General features: G+C 43.8%; 1 protein-coding gene across 1 annotated transcript; it reads left to right on the top strand.

Moving 5' to 3' along the window:
- Positions 1-1,962: 1,962 nt before the first annotated feature.
- Positions 1,963-3,489, top strand: tmem200a (transmembrane protein 200A; the record flags this gene model as incomplete). The annotated part of the gene is made up of 1 exon (XM_080833554.1): positions 1,963-3,489. The coding sequence occupies one exon, from the start codon at positions 1,963-1,965 to the stop codon at positions 3,487-3,489; it is 1,527 nt and encodes a 508-aa protein (XP_080689680.1).
- Between the last annotated feature and the right edge of the window lie 16,175 nt (positions 3,490-19,664).

Genomic DNA, 19,664 nt, shown 5'->3' with positions numbered 1-19,664 from the left:
GATGAAAAAAAGGCTCTGGGTTACAGCCTAAAAAGATGGACATGAACATTCTTTAGGCTGTTTGATTTCATGCACAGCAGAAGCAAAATGTAATTTCCAAGTCCAATTCCACCTGAGTAATTTATTGTAAAAACTCATCCATTTTCTCACCATCTCACCTCCACCCCACAAGCTGAAGAGAGGTCTCACAACAATCAATAAAAGAAGCCAAAAAGAAAAAGGAGATAAGAAACCACTGCTCCTGAGAAGCCCCTTGCTTCTGAGAGTTAATTTAACAGTTGAAGTTGAAAGCACCTTTTTTCTCACCGACGCTATTCTCCCCCACCATAGCTCTGAGCTGCTGTGATGATTCCAACATCAAAAGGGCGAAACACCCACACCTTTCCCCAGCAGAGGACACAGATAGGGGGCATCCAATCACACTGTACCAACCCCGCCTACACAGACCGATTAAAAGCTTAGAGAAACATTGGGATTTTTTAAACCCGCACCCCTTTTCAGATTTTTTTGGGTTCAAATTTGTGCTAGGCACAATAAGTTCAGTTTTGAGTTAGAGCGCTAAAACCAGCAACCGCAAAACAGCTATAATGGAATCCTATGAAGCAAGGCAGCAAGTCAAAGTAAACTGCTTATTTTTGCCATTGACAGGTGAGATTTTACCCCTCCCTTATTACAGTCTCTGACATAGCCCCCCATTTAGTGCCTGTACTTGATAGGCCTACCGTGTGGGCACTCAAAGGAGAGCGATAATCCACTGCAAGCACATTTTGACAGTTTTTTTTAAATGGAGAAAATGAACAGCTTAAAATGAAAGGTGATGTATGGGTTTGGAAAAAAATGTGCACATGACATTGACGCCTTCTCCTCCTCAAGGTAATAGCCAGGAATGGTCAAAGTGAATGCTCCTTCAGGGTGCCATCACATCTTTTTTTGGACCTTTTCTGTTTATGGACATTTTATTTTGCAATGCCATGCGTTTCTGTTCCTTGTGTGTCCATCTCCGCCCCTCACCTGAGTCTGTTATCTTGCTGGTTATCTGTTCTGATTTCATCTGCCTCTCATTGTGTCTAAGTTTCCCTTGTTTGGTTCTCCTTGTGTATATATGACCTTGTGTTTGACCTGTACTTTGTGCTATTGTTGTACCTGTTTTTATTCACTCATTTAAGACTGCATTTTCCAATCCTGTTCCCTGGTTGTTTTCATCCATTTGCCTTTCTTGTAAGTAAAGTCTCCCCTTTTGTGTCTTGTTGTGCTCTTGGATATAACCCTCTACAGAAGTCGTGCCAGATATTTAGGGGACCTTGCACGATCAGACTCTGTGTCCTTCAAACATTTTCTTGGCCAGAGCTGTGTTTTGTTAGTTTAATATGCATATTTTAGAAGAGGGTAATCCAGTCATGTATTTCTTAAAAAATGGCTCTGAGAAAAAAGATGGCTAATCCTTGTGAGAAGTGAACCAGAAAGAGGGGTACAAAAGGCAGTGAGGCCATTTTTTAAATGTGCATTTCTTGTTGTTTAAATGTTCACAAATGTCTTCACAGCTAAATCTGGAGACTATTTATCATCCAGTCCTTTTTTTGGATTACGGAGGGATCCTATTACTTTAATCTGAAATAGAAATCACATGCCTAGAACAAGTGTCATGTGAACACTGAAAAAGGAAAAAGGATAAATGAAAGAGAACAATGTTGCCTTCCAGCAACCATGCCTGTTGAATTAGCTGTGGAGCACTAATGGCGTCATCTGTAATCAAACACAGTGAAACCCATTCAGAGCTAATGCCTGTTGCCAGAACAACAGCCGTTAAAAAATAAATGTCCCCTGTACTCTAAAGCCTCACCAAGTCTGACTGTTCTGTCCCCATTTAGTGCAAAGAGAGGGACAAGTGGTAAACAAAAGTGGACGCCTATGTTGTTAACTAATATTTGTCTGTTGTGTGTTTGGCAGTTGTCAGGAGCAACGATGATTGCGACAGGAGGTGTCATCACGGGACTGGCCGCACTCAAGCGGCAGGACTCCGCCCGCTCCCATCACTTGTCCATGCAGCTGCAGCCGCCGGCGCCACAGAAGAAGAAGACAAAGCGCAAGCCGCGGGCAGACGTGGTGGTTGTGCGCGGGAAAATACGACTCTACTCTGCGTCTGGGTTTTTCCTGGTCCTCGGGTTGCTGGTACTGATGGCAGGGATTGCAATGGCCGTACTGGGCTACTGGCCACAAAAAGAGCCCAACCCACGCCCGACTAGTACCAAGTTGCCAACCATGAGTGACGGCAGCACTAGTGGCAATGCGTCAAAGGTGAGGCCAGAACCTGGTGGAGTGCTTGCCCAGTTCTTTGAGCAGCACCTGCACTCGGAGAAGATGAAGATGATGGGACCGTTCACAATGGGCATCGGCATTTTCATCTTCATCTGTGCCAACGCCATCCTGCACGAGAACCGCGACCGTGAGACCAAGATCATCCACATGCGGGATATGTACTCCACTGTCATTGACATCCACAGCCTTAGGGTCAAGGAGCACAAGTTCATGAATGGAGGCTCCACGTACACGGGGTCCTACATGGAGCATGAGGTCTCCAGGACATACCACCACGAGAACCAGTGTGCCTCACGGTTAGCAGCCAACACGTTACTTTCTTTTTCAGGCATTGGCAATGACGTTCGGCTTTCACGACGAACCAGTTCAGCTGAAGAAGAGGAAGGTCTGCTTAGCGAAGCGAAGGGCGGCTTGAGCCACCCTGGGGCTCACTATAGAGAACCTTCTGGCTCAATCTTCGGCCTGCAGCCGGAGTGCGGACGACCCTGGGATGACCGCTTGAAGAGGTGTCAAACCGGCTCGATCGTCTCATCCTCCATCAGCGCCTTTACTCTTCCTGTCATCAAGCTCAACAACTGTGTGATTGACGAGCCGGACATCGACAGCATCACTGATGACTCAGAGACCCAGGTGAGGGCAAGGTCCCGGCCCTCTTCCATGGAGTCCCTCTCTGTGCCTATGCCAGACATCGCCAAAGCCTACAAGCCCCCGACAGTGACCCTTCTCAGGAGCCACTCGGCCACGGAGTACCCCTCATCCCCCTCCTTCTTCCAGGCCTCGCTGTCCCCTGTCTCAGTCAGCAGCTGCTTCCTCTCCCCAGGCGCTGCCCGCAAGGACTTTGGCTCCAACAGTTCCATCCACATGCTCTCGGCCCACTCCAAGTCCCTGGACCTGGAGCGGGGCCATGCCACCCTCAGCGTCCAGCCTGAGCAGGCACGCAAGCACCCCAGCTGGCCCCGGTTGGACCGCAGCAACAGTAAAGGCTACGTGAGGCTGGAGAACAAGGAGGACCCCATGGACCGGCTCCTGGTGCCGCCAGTGAGCATCAAGAAGGACTACACTAAAAAGGAGAAGCTGCTTATGATCTCCAGGTCTCATAATAACCTCAGCTTCGAGCATGAGGAGTTCATGAGCAACTCTCTGAAGAGAGGGGCCTCAGAAACAAGGTTTTAAAAGAGACATGTGTTCACAGGTGCCATAACACACTCACACACACACACACACACACACACACACACACACACACACACACACACAATCTGTCCATGTTGTCTGTGAAAGGAAAATTCTACTGCAATACAAAGTGATTGCTTTTGGGTTTTGATGTTTATGTTCTCTTGCAGTGCACCGTGGCGTTGTTGCATTGGTGTGAAATGTAGGTACTTTCATTGAACTGCTCAGGTAGCCATAAGAGTCTGAAAAGTGTTGAAATGACATGTGGTGGAACATACCCACTGTTGGGAAGATCTCTGATAATGAATGTGGAAATTTGAATTAAAACATTGATAAAACAGGGCAAGAACAGGACTCAAATAAGAAAGTATTATAACTGATGTGTTGTAATGTACAATGTTTCCATTGTCTTTCCTTTAATGAGAGGGGAGGCATTGTTTGTTTGTTTTTAAACAGTCTGTGTACTGTATCAGTTAGCAAGGTATTTTGCTAAGAGGCTGTAAATAATTAATTGTTCAAACACACTGCTATTTTTGATGAGTCATCAATGTATAATTTATCTGTTTCTCAGAATAAAGATGAAAAGTTCCTAATTAAGCCTTTTCTTTTATGTTTATGGCTATTTTTTGTCTCTTTCATAAACAACCCCACCTATATTAATAATGAGGACTCACACATTATTCGATTTTTAGCTATTTTTATAATCTTGTAGCTTTGTTTAGCCTAGCAGGATGTACCCTGCACAGAGGATCTCTCCTCTCACAATGTTCCCTCTTTCCCAGCTGAATTTTTAGCGAAGGCAGTGGAAAGCTCGCTCCTGGCAAAAGAAGGGATCACTTTCCCCATTTTCAACCATGGCTGCTCAGGGACTATCAAGTGAAGTGCTTCCAGATAGTGATTGATCTATCTGATGGGATGAGACAGAGGAAGCTGTGATCCAAGCCAATTTGTTTCCACTGAAAGTATCCAATCATGTTCATGAGAAAAATGGAGATTGCAAGACAGTTCACTCATTTCTCTTGATGGGCTTGACCGGTCAAACACTCTGTATGCATGTCTTAAAGTATGGTTCTATTTGCAAGTTGTTGTCAGGTGCCAGAAGTATTACCTGTTGAAATATTAAGCTTGGTGCAGGATCAGATCATCTAGTCCGCTGTGCTTTTTATCTGCTTTATCAACATTTACCTAAAAGTATGGAATGGATAATCGAGCATAAGGCATAACCTTAAATCTGAGGTAACCAATCCTCTTCCTGGAGACCAACGCTCCTGTCGTTTTCTTCCAGCCTGATTACAGTACACTTCAATCAGCTAATACAGTCTGTTAAGTGCATGTACTCATTGAGCCGAAGTGTTTGAGACCAGTGTTCCAGGTTAAATACTTCGGCACTATAGATCTCTAGGTGAAGGAGTAAGTAGCCGCTTTAGTCTCTGTGTCCTTCTCCCTTATCAGACTGACAGGAGACCAGAATGCAAAGTCAGCTTGCGAAGTCTGATGACTCTCCCCATATGTAGAGGGCTGATAGCCACGCTGCGAATCATCATTCTGTCTGATCTCACTTCTGATCCCACTTCGCTCCCCCACAGTCGGCGCTGTGATGATGTGCAGTCATGTGCAGCCAAGCAGAACCCTTCTAGAGCCCCTGCTAGAGTTCAGCAGGAGATGAGGACATAGCAGAACACTTGTGCAGCAATGAGGCTGCGCCACATTTAGCTTTCAGATGATGGGGGAGGAGGTATGCAGGGTCTGTCTTAGCTCTCATGAAAGACTCATGAAAAGAGGAACTATTATAGAGGTTCTAGGAAGAACCCCTTGGATGAAGAGCACTTTTTTTAGAGTGCGTTTTGAGGTTCTGAAGTTCTTTCAGCTCTGTTTTTGAACTTGAGGCCTAACCCAGAAGGTTTAGTGGAAACCCTTCATGGTTTTCGAATTATGGCCCCTGACTCTGGCTCCAATTCACAGTCTCCACTGGCAAGTCAGTTTATTGAACAGTGAACTATCGAATGAATAAAGCAGATGTCCAACTATGATTTTCCTTTGACCTCCCTCTCAGCAAGAAACGGCAACAATGAATCCAAGGCTCACGTGTTCTGTCATGGTTATGCTTCTCACTTGTCTTCCACTCTGCGACACACCAGGCCACCTTCAGCTCTCTCTCCAACTGATGTCATTGTTTATATGCCCACTGAAGCACAACATCCATGATGCATGATCCTCCTACAAGCCTCTTATAAAATAATAAGGTGAGACAGAAACACGCCAGACTCTTCTTCCTCCGATGTGCTAGAGTGGGGCACATCACTGCTCTTTTTTTCTTGCACGCATCCATCGCTAATGTGGTTTGGTGATTTGCATGTTTCCTTTGATTCCCTGCCACTGCCACACTCAGTTTATCATAATGCATGTTTTTGATACAAGTGGCTGTGAACAAGAGCATCTTTGGCAATAATGCACTCCACTTCTTTTTTGTGTGGAGAGACTGAGCAGGGAAATGTACCGCAAGCACCAATCAAGGACAAATTGACCCCTGAAGGGGAAGGCAAAGCCTGTCATCAGCGTTGAACAGTGTTTTAAATGCAAGTCAAGTCCAGTATGATTTTGTTCTCACGGTCAATCAACTCAACAAATGAACACAATCATGATGTGCCCATGATTTTTAATAAAATTTAGAAAAGAATACTTTTTTACTTTTTCACAGCAGGGTTTGTCATGCTTTGTGTGAATTGGAAGCTTCAATTTCCTATATTTTGAAGCCTAAATGATGGGAGGTACGCAACATGATGTCAGTGAGACAACACAACAGGGAGTGAGGCAGGAGGCAGCATCAACAGAAAGAAAATGAGAAAAACCAACCACTTATACAGACACATTTAAGGTTGTCACTCGGCTGAAACGCATATTTTACACCAGCAGCATGTCAGAAGAATTTACTCATTGCCAATTTCAGGAACTGTTTAACATGATTCTTATCTCGTCTCTAGGAGCAGAAGGGCCTAATAATGACAGCATGTGAATAATGGGATGACCTTCACGGCCCTGGTATGCTATTATTTTATACATTATATGAATTTATACACAAGCACAGTGTTTCAATTAATAGCCAACAGGTGACATCAGCTCACTGCACACATGGCTAAATAAAACATAGCTGTATGTTGCCGTGAATCTGACCTTTCTATTTCTGGCTGCTGGTTGTCCCCCCACAATGCAAAACTCAATCCCACTTATTGAACTCTAAACTCTGAACTCTACCCACACTCTGACCGGGAAATACCCTACCCAGTTTCAAGTTACTTCCCAGACCAGTCGCGCCCCCACGACTCCACAATCTGAGGCCTGCATATTAATCCCCATCATTCTCTAGGTAAATATTTCATTGCGCCTCTGAATATTTTATCAGTAGTGAATTCATTTGATTGGCCAGCTTACAGAGAGGCTGGGAGCCCTATTATTCTTCTTAACTCAGGGTTGGTTTATTATGAATTGATGGCGTGAATTAAGGGTACAGTGTTACAGTGCAACAAGACTATGCTATGAAACAGCATGGCGGTATTATCATTTATTTATTAATCTTTCAAAGCTGTAAAAGAACATATGAGGACAACCCAATTATATTAAGATCACTGCTGTTTGGCAGTTAACTTCTCAAAAAAGAACAGCAGGATGTTAGTTTCTCATTTGTTTCTATTGACATTGAAATACAGAAAGACACTAAGGGCCTGATTTACTAACAGCATTGCGCCCATTTTCTGGCGTAAAATAGCGGTCGTAACGAAAAACTGTATTTACTAAGCTGGCGCAGCGCATATTAACGCTTTGAGGGTGTGTACCTGCAAACAGGTGGGATGGTTCGGAAACGTGGGTGGTAACGTAGGCGTGTAGCGCTATTTAATGGGAGGAGTGCGCCTAATGATGAACTGCGTGGTATTTACTAAACTGCCCGGCGAGCACACATCTCTGATTTGCAGGCTAATTCTCCGCCTCATAAAAGCACGTCTTAACCAAGCGCATTTCCACTGAGTCTGAAAACGTTGATATGGCAGCAGCAAGGCAAAGACATAGACAGAGACAGCGAACAGAAATATTTGTTTCAACTCGTATAATTCATATATTCATATATATGAAATTAAACTTTCCGAACGTAATTGGAGAAATTGATCGCACCCACATGCAAACAGTCCCACCTTCAATCCGCGAACACGTTTACCGAAACAGAAAGCACACATATTCAATGAATGTCCAGGTCATATGTGATGCCAACATGACCATTACTTACGTGGAAGTGGTCTGTCCATGACAGTTTTATCTTTCGGAATAGTGCCATTTATCCATGATTGAGCAACGGTGATTTTGGAGAGGCCTGTCTACTTGGTAAATGTATTTGTTTCAGTGGGGATATATTGTAGTGAACCCATGTCCCTTGTAGAACGTATTAATCTCGCCATGTACACATATATATTGTTATAATAGACAGTTTATGCATTAATGCCACCAATAGCATATTATTTATAACCGTGTTCTTTTAAACATCTCGCTGTAGATGATGGCGGGCAAAACAACAATATAACCCATTGAATCAGGTTCAGTGATTGAGCGAACGTGAACCAATATATCTATCTCGCTATCTATTCGCTAAACCTTAGTTTTTTCTTCCTCGAATCTCCATGGTGGCAGTAACTTGCTGGCAAGTTCTCCAGTCTTTTAACGGTGCGCTAAATAATGATTGCCCAGCGCGTATCTGGCTTGATAAATATCACGGAAAATGCGGGGAATCACCGTGCGTTAATGTGCGCCTGGCAAAGATGCGTTCGCAAATCAATCTTAGTAAATCAGGCTCTTTAAAGGGCGGAGTAAGCACAGTTTGCCCAGCGCAGATCTGGCTTGATAAATACCAAGTAAAATGCGCAAAAACACTGTGCGTTAATTTGCGACCGCGTTCTGCGTTCGCAAATTAACGCACGGTGTTTTAGCGCATTTTAGTTGGTATTTATCAAACCAGATCGCGCTGGGCAATCTGTGTTTACTCCGCCCTATATAGGGCCTGATTTACTAACATTGCGACCGCTGCTTAAACTGCGTTCGCACATTAACGCACGGTGTTTTTCCGTATTTTCCGTGGTATTTATTTAGGAAGAGAAAATGAAGCTACAGCAAGTGGAGATTGATATATTGGTTCACGTTCGCTCAATCACTGAACCTGATTCAATGTGTGCGCTGCTATAATGTTGTTCTGCCCGCCATCACCTACAGCAAGATGTTTAAAAGAACACGATTATAAAGAATATGCTATTGGTGGCATTAATGCATAAACTGTCTATTATAACAATATAGATGTGTGCATGGCGAGATTAATAATTTCTACAAGGGACATGGGTTCACTACAATATATATGGACGTGGGTGCAATCAATGGTTCATATTACATTCGGAAAGTTTGCGATTTCAAAAAAAGTCCTGTTTGATGTCTATAATTTCAGCTGTGGCAGTGGGGAAATGTATTGACCAGTGCGCCATAGCAATGCTTCGAGTACCTGTGTGAATATTTGTGAAGGCTGAGACATATCAACTGCTGATACTATAACTGTTTGAAATGATCCGGTGCCAATATTTGCAATGTTTACCAACTGATTGAATGGAATGTGATCTCCGTTGGAGGGTTAGATGTCATCTCTGATCTGGTTCAGTAATTGAAGTATTGCGTGGCTGGTTAACCTGTACCGTCTAATGATTTGTGGTTCATTTAACTGAAAATGTGTTATGCGAGTTGAATTTTTTTTTTCTGTGCGCTGTCTCTGTCTTCATTCTTCGCCTTGCTCTTATCACTGCTGCCATATCAACGTTTTCAGACTCAATGAAATTGCGCTTCCTGGTTAAGACGTGCTTTTATGAGGCGGAGAATTATCCTGCAAATTGGAGACGTGCGCTCCACAGGCAGTTTAGTAAATACCACGCATGACATCATTAGGCGCACTTACCTTGTCTCCACCCATGTAAATTGCGCCTCACGCCTACGTTACCACCCACCTCCAAGTTACCTCCCCTGTTCACACCCACAGGCGTTAATATGCGCTGCTGCCCCTTAGTAAATACCGTTTTATGTTTACGACCGCTATTTTACGCCAGAAATGGGCGCAATCCTGTTAGTAAATCAGGCCCTAAAAGACATAGAAATTCACTCAAATATAAATAGTTGAGAAAGTTTACTAAGTACTTCAACCAGTCATCCTAAATGGTGTGTGATTAGAATAATGAACCGCAACATGTCTTTGTTTTAATGTGAGGAACACAATTAGGATATTTCACTCTAAGCGGTTTCTAAACTTAAAATAGGACTGTAATGCCGTCCTTATACACAAGCTATCCGCTACAATCAACCCCCAGGAATGCAACAGAAATAGACACCTAATCAAGCTGGAACAATCAACAAAACAAAAACTCCCACTCTGTACTCCCCCTCCCACCACCGGCATCATTGCAGAATACAGACAGACAGACATGCAGTCTGGAAGCAACCCTGATGGTAATTTTTTCCTGTCCACTAACTTGCGCACCGAGGCTTGATCAGCCCTTTTCCCAAGGCCTCATGGGAAATTAAGGAGCCTTGATTGGAGGAAGATGAAGGAGCCCCCCCCCCCCCCGCGCTAATGAGGGTGAATCAGTCGTTTGCCTTTACCAGCACGCCCACCCCTTCATCGGGATCAGCTCACACAAGTGCCGAGGTGAAGCAGGGCAGACCATAGACATATATAGAAAGACGCCCCTTTGACTGCTTCAGCCCGTTGCCGAGACATGCCAACATTGCGCCATATAGCATGCCTGAAAACAAACGCATGAGCGGTGGTTCTGCTTGTATATGTCTATGGGGCAGACACATACACAAGGCCGGCAGCCATTTTTATTCTGAGAGTCCCAAGAAGTTGAGGCACAGAGTGAGATACCCTCTTTTCATAATTTTCAAAAGTAATTTTGTGGATTGGGTTTTGCAACTCATCCTTTACCATGATTTAGCAAGGGCCCAGATTCGACTGTGGGCTGTAAAGGCTTTACATCTGTGGTAGCAAAATGAAATCAGTGGGGAGTAAAAGAAGACAAAAATCTTTAAGAGTCTGACATGCTCCAATTAGACTGAAGCCAAACAAGCGTATCAGTGAAATGCTGAGCTGTCCCAGACATCAGATTAATCACAAGCGTGGAATGAAGCCAAATGAAGTGGACTGGAATGGGTTTCTGTGAGAGAGCCTTGAGTTCTGAGAGTTCTAAGAGTTCTGAGCTCACATTCAGACACAGGGGGGAAAAAGTGAAACTACTCCCTAAGCAACATGCAACAAACAAGCAACCAACTAAACAAGAGCAGCAGTGTGTGTGTGTGTGTGTGTGTGTGTGTGTGTGTGTGTGTGTGTGTGTGTGTTTGTGTGTGTGTGTGTGTGTGTTTTGACATTACTAAGAGGCCAGTAATGGATGCTGTTTGCTCAAGGGGACGTTTTTCATAGGACGCTCACCACTCAGGTATTTATTTCTAAATGACGAACAGGCTGGGAAGGCAGAGAATATGAGCCCGAAGATGGATAGCGGGACTAATAAGCTTTGTGTTTGTGTCTCCCCCAACACATTAATCTCTGTTATGATCAGGTTGTTCCAGGGGAAAACATATATAGCTGGGGATTATATTATGTTTGGAATATACTTGTGTGGCGGGCAGCTTCGAGCGACAGCATGAAGTTGTTATTGCTGAAGATTTAGCTGGTTGTATTGTTGCGTATTTGCGCATAGCCCTGTGTAAATCGTTGTGCATGTGTGTAAACACATTTCTAAGCATTACTTTAGGGTAATAATAACACGATTAAGATTAAAGAGTTTTTCAAACGCACCATTGGGACCCGAGAGATGGTGGTTTGCAAATCACAGAACGCTATTTGATGAAGTACACATATTCTACATATAAATCTGGGGAACATAGGACCCTGAGAACATAAGAATGACCCCCATTAGCATATGGGGTTCCATGGTCATTCCAGAAGCATTCCTAAAGCATTCCAAGCCGCCAAGGCTTCTTTCATAGGGGAGATGCAGCCTGAATCAGGAGACCTCCCGTCTCTGAGTCTCTGACTCTTATTTCTCCCTCCCACACAACCCCAGCAAGTTAACACTGTAGCAGAGCACCAGCTCCAGCACAGACGGCCGCTAATGACCCAATTAAAGCACAGAAACAGACAGAGGGGTAGGCCCACCAAGCTGGGTCAAGCTCCCATTATCCAGCTCCTCCTTTCCGTCATCATCTATGGTCGATCCCTCCTGTGTCGCCACCAACAGTCCTCTCTATTCTGCCAGGGCTAGGTGTGAAAGGCACACTGCAGAGTCTGGCAGTCTCAGCAGTAGACTATCTCTGCTTACTTTGTGGATTTCTGTGTCAGTTTGTTTAAAGTGTTAGCCGTGTACATTGGTGATGAAACCTGAAGAAGCTGTCAAAAGGGAACGAGGAAGCTGTTAGAGAAGATCATGTTAAGACACAAGAGTTCAAGAAGAGGGCTGTTTTTATTTCAATTGCACTTTTGTTGTCAAAAATGCTCTGTAATGTATTTTGTTGGGCTCTGAGAAATTAACATATGGATCCAACCCAAGGAAATTACATTTGGCAAACTAAACTAGAATACATTTTAAAAACCTAATTGTCAGACAACAAATCTGTACAAATCTGGCTTTTTTTTCTTTCTTAAAATGTGCCTAATCAAACACACTTTTCATGCCATAAAAAAACCCAAGCAAGCTTGCCAGCTCAGACATCCTATCTTGCAGTATAAACTATCAAGTCTTTGTCAGAGTATGTCTCCAGAGTCAGCAGGCATTCCACCCAGTAAAACAAACAAACTACTGCTGAGATGACCAGATTTTTCGAGACAAGTCGTATACTCCCGTGTATTCATCTTGTTAAAGGATAGCATTTTATTTGACATGGGTCGAAAGATGCCTCTTTAATTCCTTGGGGTATACCACGTTTAGCAAATACAACAGACAAAAGGGCACAGGGAAGCCATTTGGGTGATCCCTAAGGATGCACCTCGCCTACCAGAATGATTGCCATTTTAATAAAGCCAGGTTGAGATCCTGTCACGACAATGCCATTCTTAGCTGTCTCAACATTTTCTGTTTAGTTACCTCTGTGCATGCCCAATGAATGTGCGACATAATGTTCCAGAGGCAAAAAAAAATGCCTACAGGCTGTCTTTGGTGCAAAAATAATGTTCTCACGGAACAAGGTCTGTGTGCTCCATGCACAGGCATCATGTGTTGGGGCAACAGATGAACTTGAGGCTATAGCAATACCTGGCACAATACAGGCTGTCTATTTAGCACTGTCCCAGTCAAATGAACACATAAAGAACCAGAAGGGCACTTGGAGGGCTCTGATCCTTGCAATGTTAAAGAAATTGGAAACACATTCCTGGGTCCACCCCTTGATCCAAATCGGATTAAAAATCGAATGGATTTTTCCTTGGCCCTCCTGGCAGTGGCCTGGTTGTCTTTGCATGAACCTGCTGACAGAAAGACAAACAAACCAACAAACGATAATGAAAACAGAACCTCCTTGTTTAAGCCCAGTAACAAATTAAATTCAGTGTAGCACAGTGTAGCTTCCTAATAATGAGCAACAGCACATAAATAAATGTGCTGTTAGGCTGGAGATGAGTGTTACAGTACAGAATACCAATGTTTTACACATTGATAATAATTATTACTTGTTGATGGTAATTTGTGTGAGTTTGCATGAATGATACATATTAGCACTTTATGTGCTGTACAGACTTTACACATATCATATATGCTGAGAGTCAGGATATTCAAGGGACAGGACAAGTGGCCTTTAACACAATATAGGTTCTAAAAAGCTCCCTGAGGTACTGGGATTCTTAGATGCACATACAAATTTGTGACGGATTGAGGATGAGAAATGTGTTTTAGGACAGATAACATGACAAGTAAGGGGCCAGCTAAGACTCTTGCACAACACACACACACACACACACACACACACACACACACACACACACACACACACACACACACACACACACACACACACACACACACACACACACACACACACACACACACACACACACATACACATACACACACACACAGAAAGAGAGGCACACAGACGCAAACACACACGTGCACGCACACAAACACACACACACACACACATACACGGCGCCCACACACACACACACACAGACAGCTGCACCCTGAGATCTCTCTCTCTCTCTCTCCCTGATTGGCGTCATTTCTGTTCTTTGAAAGCAGAGCCATACAAGCGTTCCTCACCTCACTTCCATGCTGTGTAGATAAACATATCCACACATCAATCAGCCATAAACGCTGGCTCCAGCTGCCGCCTGAAGTATTACCCTAAAAAGCCTGGGGGTTGAAAGAGGCCAGCAACAAAGAGCTCCTTGAGTACTGGTGAAACTGTAGTAAACACCTCACGTATATGACACATAAGGTGAGTTCTCCTCAAGAAAAGATTTCCTCCAAGACAGATTATTATTTCTTCCACCTCTATTCTGTTCCCTTTTTATTTAAAATGCAGTACCTCTCACCTCAATAGTTGAATGCCGTCTCATCCCCCCCCCCCACCCCCTGTATATATATATATAAATTATGCACACTGGCAAGGAGTCGTGGTGGGGGTGGGCTAACATTCCAAAAAGAGAACAATGAGCATGTTTAGCAATGGAGACCCACTCCCCCAGTTGGGGGGGAATTCACTAGCCTAAAACAGTACAAGTTTTTCCATGTAGGATCTCAGCCATGTCCTTCCAAGCAAAATTACCTCTTTCTCTCTCTCCCTCTCTCTCTAATGCTCTCTCTCCCTCCCTTTCTCTCTCTCCTGTCTCCTTACACAGACAGAGAAGGAGAGGAGAAGTGAGAAGGAGAGGAAATGTCTGCTCTCCCTCACTCTCTCTCTCCTGTCTCCTGACAGAGAAGGAGAAGTGAGAAGGAGAGGAACTGCTGCTCTTCCTGTTAAGGGCCAACACAGATGCCGGTGACTTTTAGTGCCCTCCGTGACAGTTCCATATTGAGCCTGTTCAATCGAGATACAGGAAATAAAGTATTAAAACAGGGAGTCGTCTCTCTACATGCATGCTACCGGGAACCTTTGATTAGGCTTCAGCATCCTTTCCACGTCTCAACAATACACTCAAGCAGTGAAATTGCAGTCAACACTACACCTTGTTTTGTGTACCGTAATGCAGGGTTATGGAAGGGAAGAGTAACGTTGGCAAACACTACAAAATCATGACAATCATGACTGGCAATTTACTAGGTTGAAATATATATTGCCATAAATGACGCTGACATAATACTATGTGTTATCGTTGTGCTACATAACCCAACAAGGCAATGAAAATAATATGTACAATTTATTGAAAAATGTACTTAACGAGAGAGCAGGACCCGGTGGGGTGGCTCCATATTACACTGCCATGCCCTTGAGGCTGTATGTGTGAACTCCTATGAATCATGTGGGGTTTGTCCTCTGTAACCGCCATATGAAATTATCATTTTCATCATCCAGAGTGTCCCTCTTGTCCTGAAGCAGTAGTGGTGTAAGCCAATTTACAGAGCACGTCTCCCTCTCTAAACATCAGGCCATCCAAAGGCCTCTCTCTATCTGTCACACGCACACACAAACAAACACACGCACACACACATACACACATATACACACAATCACTTACACACACAAACACAATCACTCACACACACACACACACTCCCACACACACACACACACACCCACACAGATGCAGGTGGCCAACCCTAATTTCCTCTCATAATTATCGCTGATGGGTCCCTTAAGAAAAGGCAATATCTACAAAAACGTCTCCATGAAGAAGCCTCGAAGATCTACCCTAATTGTATTGTGCAGTCGTATAGGGGTGTATCAGTGACTGTGAAATGTATTTGCTTGTCTCTAGACAGACCCATGTATCCAATTACAAAGCCGTGCCATGATACTACACATGTAAGCAGGGCTTAAACTAATGCAGTCTAATACACCAGTCCTGCAATAAATCTTCGCTTCATGAAGGTTCAAATATTCAGTATGGGGGGGGGCACTGTGGTCCAAGCAGTAGCCCCAACCATATACAGGCTTGAACGCCCACGGGGACACAGGTTCTAATCTGACCCGCTGTCATTTCCAGATCCCACTCCCCACCTCTTCTCTCCATCTCATTTCCTGTCCAAACCTTCACTGTCCTATCTGAATAAAGGCAAAAAGCCCCAAAACAAATCTTTAAAAACATTTAAATAAAATAAATATTTAGGTTGTGGTTTGAACTCATTTTAACAGCTGTTGATTCAACTCTATGCTCATTTTGGAAGGTCCTGTTTGTGGTGCTGTTATGGCGTTGTATTGCGTTGAAGGCATACCTACATGCCCTGTTTCAGTCAGTGAGGCCGGGCTTAATAACAGAAACATCTTTGTGTTCAATACAATTTTAACATCTTTAACAGCACCACATACATCCTCCAAATGATCACACAGTTGAAATACCATCTCACTGTTTCAACATAAACTCAACATGAAGGGGTATTTATTGCAGGACTGTTGTATTACACTGCTTTAGTTTTCGCTGGGTGTTCCTAATAGACTGGATTGTTATACCCCCCTCAGGAATACTACTGGAAAGCACCTTCTACCCATCTGTTTCTGCCTCTCCCTCTTTCTCTCTTTCTTTCTCTCTCTCTCCCTATCTCTCTCTCTCTTTCTCTCCCTCTGTCTTTGTCTCTCAGTCCTGACATGAAATCTCCCTTACCCTCTCTCGCTGTACTTAACCCACTTTTTTAAAAGGTCCATTCCCCTTCCCTATGGACACATTATTACTGAGCTTTTTCTTCACCAATGTTTTCCAACTGTAAAATGGCGAGAGGCAGTGGAGGGTAAGTTTTAAGTGTGGTGCTACCTATTCACTGAAGGGCAATTAACCTCCCTGCAAACATTACAGCTAAACAACACCTCAGAGATCACATCAGGAGTTAGCCATGAGCATTAGAGCCCTTGGCTGACAATACAACAATGAGTACAAACACATTAAGTGTAAAATAAAGTGTACTACACGGGAACAGATCCTTGGAAAGGGACTACACATTTTCCATGGGCAAATGAAAGAAGGTGTCACTGGCCAAGTAATCAGGGAGAGGGATACATGACAGAAGTTTGAAAAAGGCAGTGTGGGTAATCCGCTTAAGAAGGCATGAAAGACCTGCTGTCCTTTTCCATCCACTACAAGGCCTTAAGGAATGATGCCTGCCCGTGCCCAACAAAACACAATCCTTTTTAAAACACAACAACAAAACACAATCCTTTTTAGGTCATGTCTCTCTCTCTCTCTTTTTCTCCCTCTCTCTCTCCCTCTCTCTCTTTCTGTCAGATCAGCAGACTCCAGAAATGAATGAACTGTTAAGTGGTCAGACTGACGGCGGCGGCGATCTCCGAGCCTGGCTCAGCCACATTTTAGAAAACATAATGGCCAATAACCCGTGCCAAATGGGAAACACAGCACAGGCTTCCCACATCAGCTGTTTGGCGAGGCTGAGGAGTGGCCTGGAGCAGTTCTGGGTGACAGAGAGCAGGGCTGGATATTAACTGTATGGCACAGAGAATAATGTATGTTGTGTGCCTGTGTATCAATATATTTTTCCTCTGTGAGTTTTCAGTGAGCGTTAGGTAATGTTTCAGGAGAGAGAATATTTTAATGTGGGAGTGTTGCTAAGCTAGTATTCAGTGCTGAAGGCTGGATTTAACTGAAATATCGCTTGTGATGCTCAACCAATGTATCTTTTTTTTTAACCTTTACAACTATTCTCTTTAACTGTCTTGTGCAATAAAAGTGTAAATATTTACATAAGGATATGCAAGGGTACATTCAGAAGTGGCTGTTCACACACCATTAGTGAATTACCCATTTTATATCAACATGCATCTTTCCCCAAGAAGCAAGCAGACTATTTCTAGCTCCTCGTATGTTATTTATTTAACACAAGCCAGCTGTATCCACAGTAAATATAATATAGTGCATACACATCCCTCGACAGACAATGGGACAATGGGAGCGGATTTTCTGTGTCAAGGTTCAGAATTCTTCTTATGTCACTCTGAATGTCTGAGTAGCCAACCCTCAATGACTTTTGACGAAAGCAGGAAGCTGTATCCCATGGCAACCTGCCTCTTGCAGACATCTTCTCTCGTGCTCCCTTTTTTTCTTTATGTGTGTGGGTGTCTGTGTGTGTGTGTGTGTGTGTGTGTGTGTGTGTCTCTCTCTTCGAGGCTTAGCCAAGGACGGGGCTGTGACATTGTGAGAGGCATACTAAAGTGTGATGATCCTCCAGTCGTTTGTCATATCAAGAGTAATAGTCCTGTGAAGTCCTACTCTTACCAGCAAATCACTGCATTTGCACAGCAGGTCTATTTAGGAATATGGTAGGTAGCCTCACCAGACATAGAGTGGTGTAGCAAGCATCTCTCTGACAGACTGACCTTTCTCTGCGCATAAACAACTTTGAGCCAAGGTGAAGGACTTTGCTGGTGCAGTGCCACACTACATTGTGTGTAAGCTGTGCAGGTCAGGTCACAGTCATCCCTTTGAGAATGAAAATAGAAAAATACTTTGGAGTATTCAAAGTCGAGTTCTTAGTCCAGTCATGACAGAATCACAAACTAAGTGGATTATGATGACTTGTGAGTAACCTGTGACTGAATAAGTGCATGCTCATTCTCATTCTACATACACAGTGCCATTCAGCGTCCGCTACCTCTGTGGGAATAAGTGCTTACTTATTTTCTCTCTGCATGCTCACTCTAATGGTCATTTTCTCGCGTGCAGTGCGACATACAGCTGTTTTTCTCTGGACAGCTAAGCTTAGAGTTAATCGCATCTCTGCACTAGATTAGTCTCCCAGGTGCCCTTAGTTGTTGGTTTTCATCACATTTGCATGAGTTCCCTGCCAACAAAAAAAGTACCACTTTATGATTTGCTTTTGCCCAAAATATTTCGCAAAGGGCAACCAATGAATAACAAGCTGAGCCATTGATTCACAGTCCTTAAAGCCTCACTCAGTATGCGGCTCATAGTCGTCTGTGGCTACAGAGGTGCAGCTCGAGACATTCAATCAAAGCGCCTACTTATTCGGAAATGAAAATTAAATTAAGCAAAGAGGAAAATAGGCTCCGGTACAATTCCTTGATGATTCATCACCCAATTCCGATTTTATTCTAAGCCCTGGCGTCAGAGAGTTTGCCTTGTGTCAGACCTGCCCAGCCATCTCTTAAGGGGCAAGTTATGATAAATGATGATTGCTTGAGTATGGTTCTATGACGGGTATGAGAAGATTAGTACCTTTACTGGCATTCAGATGATTGCCGGGCTTAAAGAAATGTCATTTGACTGATGGTGCTCCAGAACTAGAACGGTAACAGTCCACAGCCTTATTAGTGCCAGGACTCAGGCTCATTATGTACAGTCAAATTAGTGTAGGCATATTTTACATGCCTTCCCTGCGCCCCTAAGTATTCATGGCAGCCAACTGCTTTTCTGATGACACTTGAGATTATATTAACACAGCTCCTTTTTCACTTGTGCTGAGCTGAGTAGGCTGAGTGGACTGAACTGGACTGGATTCACTGACTGACACAGAGAGATGTAAATGTACATTTCTATGGAAGTGATGCATTAGAAAAGTGTAAGCACGGATGTGAAAACCCCCAAAGGTAATTCAAATTCTCCCTGATGTACAGTGTTACACAATCAATGCCTGGAGTTAATACGTTACGTCACATCTGACATTTCATCCACAGTTCTTAGTGCCGCCCGTCATCAACCAGGCTTCAGTCAAATCCTTCTAACTTCACCAGGGGCCAAATCGAAGACTCCATCGATGTAATAACAAGTGGTTCCCTGCTCATCCTGAAGGTTGGCGAAATTGGATGCCCGCTGTGAGGGCTTCCGGTGATACCAGTGTGGAAATTAAAGATTGATCCCACGAGCGAGGCATTATGCAAGAGGTTAGTGCCCTCTGTGCATCGTGGGTGCCATAGAAACAGTGACAGATGTCGGAAGGATCCCCCTTCACTGCAGTGGGGTAAACAGCACATTAATTGGCAATTATCCA

Source organism: Sprattus sprattus (assembly GCF_963457725.1).
Source record: "Sprattus sprattus genome assembly, chromosome: 2".
In the NCBI taxonomy this organism is placed as follows: domain Eukaryota; kingdom Metazoa; phylum Chordata; class Actinopteri; order Clupeiformes; family Clupeidae; genus Sprattus; species Sprattus sprattus.
This window is presented reverse-complemented; position numbering and strand designations above follow the sequence as displayed.